Genomic DNA, 8,440 nt, shown 5'->3' on the forward strand with positions numbered 1-8,440 from the left:
GTCAAACCCAGGCAGCTGATGTGAGGGTTGGGTGCAATGGCCTGAAGGGATGTGACCCCTAACTATCTCGCCTATGATTTAGATTCTATTTGTACATTGCTTTGACTTGCAGAGCAAACCAGAGATCTTTACATTGTGACTTTCAGTGGTTTGATTGCTTTTTTACCTTGCTCTGAGAGTTCAAATCTGAATTTGCTTGTTGGTGTCTTAAGACAATGCACCCACCCCCAAGGCTGGTGAATGGCCATGGAGATGATTTCCAAATTCAGTGTTTCTCAGAAGCAATTGAAGACACAGCTCATCTATCCTTGGGAAACTCATTACAGGCTTTCTCATTTTTCTAAGCAAAGCAAAAAGAACACTAAAGCTGACTGTTCTTTGGGACCTGTAAGAAACCTGACAATGAAAGGAGGAAGATAGACAGTCGAGAATTTAATTTGTCTCCAGTGCCTACTAGAGACTTAAAAAGTGAAAATTACAACTGGCAGGAAATGAAATTTATATGATTTCCTGATGTGCAGAGCTGAATGCCCACACAGCAGCGCGCTCAATGACTGACGCCTGGGCAGCAGCCCTGAGCCACTGGCCGTCCACAGTGAGGGTGCCTCTGGGAAACGCAATGAACACCTGAACCTCCAAGCAAGCTCCATGCAAGCCTTGCTTCAGTCACCTTCTGTAAACCCCAACTGCACATACTGGCTGGTCGATTCTTCACCATGAACTCAAGAAGCTCAGTTCATAGACACAAAGGAAGAGCTAAAACATTTTGAAATGAAAACTTTCTTGGAGAAAGCCTACTCAAGAGAAATCTGAAGTTTAACATGCCCGATTTCCTAATTCTTTTCTAAATGATGATTAAAAGTTTTTTAAATGATTTTTTTTGTCCCAAGTCAAAAATTTCAAGGCCAATTTTATTCTCAAAAGCATTTATTCCCTATGGTACCTAAAAACAGAAAGAATTACAGCAAAGGAGAACAGATTTGGAAACACATCTCAATTTCTTATTTTATTAAAATTTATTTTTACATAGAAGAACTGGGGTGTAGGCCAGAGGTGTTGAGGGTGAGGGGATTCACCAGAGACAGAGTGGGGAGCAGAACAGGTGGTTGTGCTGAAATGCACTGCTGAGAGAACAGTAGCAAGACAGAAGAGCTCCCTGGCTGGGGGTTGAACTCATGCTATTGTAGTGATAGTGCTGAGACTTAACCTGTAGGCCACCAGGGATTAATTTTATACTTGTGTCTAATTCTCTGATGTTGTCTGTTTCACCTTGCTATCACAGTACCCAAACGGAAATATTTACCATAACAGAGCCATACAATACTGTCCAAATTGGCTAATGTTTCAGAAAAATGCCAAAATAAACAAACCCAAGAGTGCTGACCACACCTGAATGTAAGTAAGAACTCAGTTACCCTACTAAACATTGGGTCACTGAATTCAAATGTCATTTCGGGAGAAAAAGAGGAATCATGCCCAGTTTTATATTTGTGCCAATAGTTTTAGAAATGGTTAAAAATCAAAGAAAAATGGCAATATTACTTTTAGGTTGATTTTTTTTAAATGTTAAGTCAACTATTTAGTTAAGGCTGTTTTTATTTCTAAAGAGAGGCAATTTGAGTAGAAATAGTTATGAATTGTGGAAAGCCTAGGAGCTAAATGCTTAAGGCTAAAGGTAGAGTAAGTATAAGAAGATACTGATTAAATATATTTCCTTCTATTTTTAACAGGCCAAGATGAGGAATTTGAGCTTCGGCATGCTGACAGACTATAGCGAGAGGCATCATTCCAGAGTTAAGTACCAAAGGTGGTGAAGATACTAGAAATGAAAAAAACGTAAGTACTGATAATGCCTGAAAGCCATCGTTGAACTGCAGCTCAGAGAGAGGACAGATGGGGTGGGGGTAGGGGGTGGGGGGAACGGAGGACAGTGAGGCGACCGAGAGCAGCTACTGTTTATTGAATACTGTTCACCATCTGCCAGCCACTGTGCTTGAAAAAACTTCAAAAATTTATTGGTAGATCTTAAGGTCTTAAGAGCAGTTCTTAAGATCACCCCCATTTTATAGATGAGGAAGCAACTTGGTGAAGCCATGAAGCAGAGATCTGAGCCCAAACCCCTCTGACTTCTCTCACTGTGTCACTGGGCCTCCAGACTCCACATGGTCAGTGAAGTGGTGTCACAGTGCGGCTGTCCCATCTCTGCTACTGGAAGCACTTGAAGTAGTGGGGGAAGCACTAGACCAGAGGCTGCTGATCTCAGTTCTAGATGGAGGCTCCACCATGCCTGCCTGGCCTTAAAAGGAAGCTCAAGGAACGTGGTGCTCAGGTGCTCACCTGACTGTGCCACTGAACAGCACCGGCTCTTGAGGGATGATGGAGAGCTTGCTTCGGAGGTCAGCAAGGCCAATGTCACTGATTCTCACCCCATCAATCTTGATGCAGCCTCCACATAACTCCACCAGACGGAAGAGGGCCATCCCCAGAGAGGATTTCCCTGACGAGGCGGAAAAGTAGCTCCGTTAACAAATCCTGTGAAGACTATTTCTATTCAATCATTACTGTGAGTTATTAGATGAGAGAATATACGATAGCCAGAAACAGGAAGGGAAAAAAAAGATGAACTTTTCCAAAACATGGAAGCAGCCCAAATGCCCAAAAGTAGATGATTGGATAAAAAAGATGTGGTACATATATACAATGGAATATTACTCAGCAACCAAAAAAGAGAAACACATGTCTTTTGCAGCAACTTGGATGGAGCTGGAAAAGATCATGCTTAGTGAGATAAGCCAGAAAGAGAAAGAAAAATACCAGATGGTTTCACTCATAGCAGGAGTATAATGGACCAGGCGAGAAAATAACAAAAATAATGAACAACCATATCCCAGAGACATTCTGTGGGGGTGGAGTGGGGAATGGGATCAAAAACGGGGTGGGGGGAGGGAAATGCACGGGATTATGGTGATGGCACATGGGTGACTTGGTGATGGGAAACCCAAGGGGAATACAATTGAGATGGAAAAAAAATGTACAAAATGATGTAAAAATAAACTTTTATAATTAAAAAAAAAAAAAAAGATGAACTTTTCCAAGGTACCAAGCTCTGACCTCAAGTGATTTTTTTTGGGATAGAGTCTTAGAACTGATATTATTATGTGAAAGGATATAAACATTTAAAAAGCTCTCTTTATATAGTGCCACATACACAATTTTTTTTTATTAAAAAGTTTATTTTTACATCATTTTGCACATTTTTTTTTCATCTCAATTGTAATCCCCACGGGTTTCCCATCACCAAATCACCCCTGTGCCACCACCATAGTCCCGTGCATTTCCCTCCCTTCCCCCCCCCCCCGTTCACAAATTTTTTCTTACAGCATCCAATCTACATTTCTGTAAGCAGCACTCAGGTATAGATTTTGAACTGCAGGTTTTGAGCTAGTTTCTTAGCTGGATATCTGGTTCTTGACTCTCCTACCCTCTCCTGCCTCCATGCCCTGAAAGAGCTCTTCTGAAGGCTTCATAATGATATTGCCTGTTCAGCTGAGGGTACAAATACCCACCTGGCCTCAGGGCCTGCAGCCACATCCCTGCTGCTGGGATTTCTCCTTTGTCTGAATGCTGTCAAGTACCTAAAGAGGACCCCAATTAATGTCCATCTCCCAAAGGCTTTATTCAGGTTTGGGCATCCTGTAGTGGTAGTGGTGCCATACCCAGATAGGTGGAAGGAGGAAGAGAATTGAGAGAAAATGCTTTGCTTTATGTTATAAGCGAAGGAAGGAGTGGTGCTTGAATAAATGAGGTAAGTTGTTTCCCTTTAACAAAAGGTATTTAGGTTTGGACCACTGAGACTACAAAAGGCTATAGTTTTCTGAATCTAGATTAACTTTGGACTGATGGAATATGCCAACAAAAAGGCAATAAAGTCCTACTATGGTGTCCTTGATGAAGACCATGAGAACCCGGGTCTAGGAGTCTTGGGAGAAGCTTATTAGGAATACAGTTAAACGTTTGTTAAGTCAGTCTCTACTTTTGGGCATTTGGGTTGATTCCATGTCTTTCCTACTGTAAATAAAGCATCAGTAAAAAATGGGGGTGCACTTGTCTTTTTTAATCAGTGTTTTTGTGTCTTTTGGGTAGATACCTAGAGGTGGGATTGCTGAGTTCTAGGGAAGCTCCATTTTAGCAGTTTGAGAAACCTCCAAACAGTTTTCCATAGTGGTTGTACTATTTTGCATTCCCACCAGCAGTGCAGGAGAGTTCCTTTTTCTCGACATCCTTGCCAACATTTGTTGTTGCTAGTTGTTTTAAGATGTGCCATTTTCACTGGGGTGAGGTGGTATCTCATTGTGGTTTTAATTTGCATCTCCCTTATTACAAGTGATGTACATTTTTTCATATACTTATTGGCAGTCTGCATTGTTAGCTCTTCTGCCCATTTTTTGATGGAGTTGTTTATTTTTATTGAGTTTCATCAGTTCTTTGTCTATCTTTGTGATCAATCCTGTATTGTTAGTATTATGTGAGAAAAAATTTTCTCAGTCAGTGGGATGTCTGCTTTTGTGGTACATATACACAACAGAATATTACTCAGCAATCAAAAAAGATAAACTCATGTCTTTTGCAGCAACATGAATGGAGCGAGAAAGGATCATGCTTAGTGAAATAAGCCAGAAAGAAAAAAGAAAAATACCAGATGGTTTCACTCATAGCAGGAGCATAAAGGTCTGGGGGTGAGGAGGGTAGAAATCATAATAACAAACAACTATATCCCAGAGATATTTTACGGGGGTGGAATGGGGAATGGGATAAAAAATGGATGGGGGGAAGTGCACGGGACTATGGTGATGGCACACGGGTGAATTGGTGATGGGAAGTCTACAGGGGTTACAACTGAGATGGAAAAAGGCACAAAATGATGCAAAAATAAGCTATTATTTAAAAAGATTAAGTCAGAGTTACTTATTATTTTTTTCTTGCTTATTTATCTCCTATCACTTATGGTCTTTGTGAATATTTCAGTATGTCCTAAAGGAAAGTCATAGGAAGGGGCATCAGCCCACAGTCTCAGGAGGGAGTGTTCCAGGAGAACAGAGTGTCCCTGAGAACCAGTGTAGCAGAGAGGATTCGAGGACATAGCAAAGTAAGGTGTCCTTGACTGACATCTTTCTGGTGTAAAAAATCTTAGAGGCATAAATCTTTGACATAAAATAATTCTTGCAAACAAGAATCAGGAAGTGGATTTTTCTCCTTAGCAATTTCTCTAAAGTAAACTGGAAAGAAAAAAAGATTTTTGTCTTTTTAATGGCAAGAATAAAAGCTAAAAGAATTCTGATGCCAGGAAAACATGGAGACCAAAAAACTAATGAGAACTGGAGCAGAGAGCCCTTCCATACAAGAGTAAACAGGCTAGTAACAGAAGTAAAACCTAATGTTTGAGAGGTTGTTCACGAAGGAAAGGAAGAAATTACCAAATTCTTGACCCTAGAAATGTAAAGGGTGTAACAGTAATATACTTTAATTTTTAAAAAAAAGATGTATTTATGTACACAAGAGCTGAGGTATATAGGTCAGTGGTGTGAGGGGCTGTGAGAAGACACATCAGACAGACAGGGGTGCAGAACAGGCAGACTGACTAAAATACACTGCTGAGGGGAGCAGTGGGTGAAAACAGGAGAGGTCTGCTGTGCCATATGGTTCAGCTTTCTGGCAGGGGATCGAACTCATGCTGCAGTGGCAACAGTGTGATAGCACTGAGGGTTAAACTCCTTTGCCACCAGGGAGGACCCCATTTCTCTACAACTGATGTCAGATGAAAAAAATTTGGTCTTTGAAGAAACAAGGAGTCCTTATTTATAGTTGTGATAGCATCTGAATAACATGGAGCTACACCAGTAATGTATCACAAAGATACAAATATTTTTTATACTTTGACTTAAAAAAAAAAAAGGATGATTACTATGGTGCTACTGATAATAAGAAAAACATCAATCTGAATGCTCTACAACTGGTTAAATAGGTATCATGCCCCATCCATCATCAAACAGAATCTTATAATATGTTGTAGAGAAATCATATCACAGAACATTAATCGACATTGCAATAAACCTAGTAGTTTTAAAGCGGGACATGAAACTGTGTAAATGAATCCATTTTTGTAAACATATTTGTGGAGAGAACAATAATTATCTCTGCTGGTGGAGTTATGGGTGCTTTTCCTTCTTTTTATTCTGCTTTATATTCCATGATATACTTGTATCATTAGAAAAAGTACTGGATGTTACAAAAGCAGGTTTACAAATAAACCTGGAAAGTTGGTTTTACAAAAACCCTAAACAGTCACTCATCAAACACAGATCTAGTTTGAAGGGATGAGAGTGACAGTCAATTAACAGCAAATCGTGGGCTGCAAATTTCCTCGCAGAAGTTTCTGTGTTTCTCCAGAAAGACTTTTGCAGAGTCTTACCTGACCCTGTCCGCCCCACAATGCCAATCTTCTCCTTAGGCTTGATGGTAAAGGACACTTTCTTCAGGACCAGAGGGAGATTTTCTTGGTACCTCATCTCTGCATTCTCAAAGGTCACCTCTCCTTCCTGGGGCCAGTCAGGGGAGGGAGCTTTGTTCTTAATTCTGGCAGGTGCTTCCAAAGAGAGAGTCTGAGGAGACAGAAATGGCCAGTACAGACTGAGCACGGCAGTTCCAGGGTCAGCTCAAGGCTCTCACGGAGAAGGAGCACGCACAGTGAGCACAGAAACAGCTTCCCTCTGCTCTTGCTGTGAAAAACTGCCTCAGCAGGTGACACCATGTCACCACAGAGCACAGAGCACAGAGCACAGAGGCTACTACGCTGACATTGGGCATTATACCACAGCTACTAAACAGCTTGGGGATAACAGCAGCTTTTAAACCACCTTCTGCCTTAATGAATTCTTCCATGAAACTGCCTTGGTGGCCAAGGGTGGGGCATGAGGCTTCCCAATCCTCATCAATAGCAGTTTTGGGTTTTTTGTTTTAAGATTTATTTATTTATGCACACAACAACTGGAGTATAGGCCAGAGGTGCAGGGATGGTAAGATGATTCACCAGAGACAGAGTAGGGAGCAGGACAGGCTGCTCTACTAAAATACTCTGCTGAGGGGAGACAGGAGAGGTCTGCTGCACCATGTGGGTCACCTCAGTGGCTAGGGATCGAACTCGCGCTGCAGTGGCTGCTGTTGGCTTCACAGTGCTGTGTCTTAACTCGTTGTGCCACCAGGGAGGGGCCCTCAATAGCAGCTTTTATTAGAATTCTTTGAAAACATTCCACTTGTAACAGGGTCCCACTATTTAAAAATCATTGGCATAATTCAAGGGGAGGAAACTTAACATTGATTCACTGTTTCTGTTTTTTTTTTTTAAGATTTATTTATTCATACAGAACTGGGGTACAGGCCAGAGGCTCAGGGGCAGCGAGAGGCTCCACGAGAGACAGAGTGGGGAGCAGAACAGGCAGAATGAGGAAGCACACTGCTGAGGGAAGCAGCAGGCGGGCCAGGAGAGGTCTGCCGCGCCATGTGGTCACCTCCGGGGCAGGCGGTAATCAAACTCATGCGGAAGTGGCTTCAGCTTCTCAGTGCTGTGCTTTAACCCGCTGCGCCACCAGGGAGGGCCTGATTCATTGTTTTATCAACTCACGAAACTTGGACTCTAATCTCAGTTCCACCACTAGTAGTAATTGTGTGCCTGTTGTGCCACTTTCTTTCCAACTCTTAGTTTTTCACATGCAAACTGTGAGACTAGATTGGATCATCTTGAAATCTACTCCAGTTTTAAGATGCTGTGTTTAATATAATTGGTTGGGAAGCTGCTGTCACTAAAAGAGATACATCACATGGTTTTAAAACTCTCTGGAGACTAGTTGTGGGGCTTACAACCTCAGAGGGAAGTAGGGTCCAAAGACTAAGGAGCTTTGCTAGGGTGGAGGTGACGCAAAAACTCAAGAGCTAGAAGGTTCCACGTCAGGAGAGGTGTCCAGGTTGGGGACAAGCAGGGGAGCCAGTTCTTACAAGTATGACTGGTTGATGTGTGGTCCGCTCTGTGTCATAGTTGGTCACCATCCTGACCTTTCCAACCAGACACTCACCAACACTATTGGTACATATGTACACCCACAGGCCAGAGCACGGGGCAAGTAAGTCAGTGAATAAGCATAAGGAACAGCCACTACAGCAGACACCCATCTTCCATTCTTTCTAAGTTTGAGAAATATCTGCAAGAGGGTCAAGATGTACAAATTCCCAGATATATACTAAATAAGTCCTGGAGATGTGAAATACAGCATAGAAGCTACAGTAAATATGTCTCTGCATATGAAAGTTGCCAAGAGAGTAAAGCTTAAACATTTTCATCACCAGGGTGACTTGGTGATGGGAAACCCATGAGGGTTACAATTGAGAT

At 41.9% G+C, this 8,440-nt stretch overlaps 1 protein-coding gene across 1 annotated transcript in view; it reads right to left on the reverse strand.

Annotated features, from left to right (window-relative positions):
- Positions 1-8,440, reverse strand: part of ABCC5 (ATP-binding cassette, sub-family C (CFTR/MRP), member 5) — a 74,778-nt gene that overhangs the window by 5,923 nt on the left and 60,415 nt on the right. The window contains exons 25-27 of the mRNA XM_004675396.2: positions 6,470-6,659; positions 2,338-2,497; positions 538-607 (exon numbers count right to left, since the gene is read on the reverse strand). Coding sequence (XP_004675453.1) covers positions 538-607; positions 2,338-2,497; positions 6,470-6,659 — 420 coding nt within the window. The remainder of the gene's footprint in view (positions 1-537; positions 608-2,337; positions 2,498-6,469; positions 6,660-8,440) is intronic.

The sequence above is a fragment of the Condylura cristata genome, unplaced genomic scaffold (genome assembly GCF_000260355.1).
Source record: "Condylura cristata isolate star-nosed mole 26May11 unplaced genomic scaffold, ConCri1.0 scaffold00003, whole genome shotgun sequence".
Taxonomy (NCBI): domain Eukaryota; kingdom Metazoa; phylum Chordata; class Mammalia; order Eulipotyphla; family Talpidae; genus Condylura; species Condylura cristata.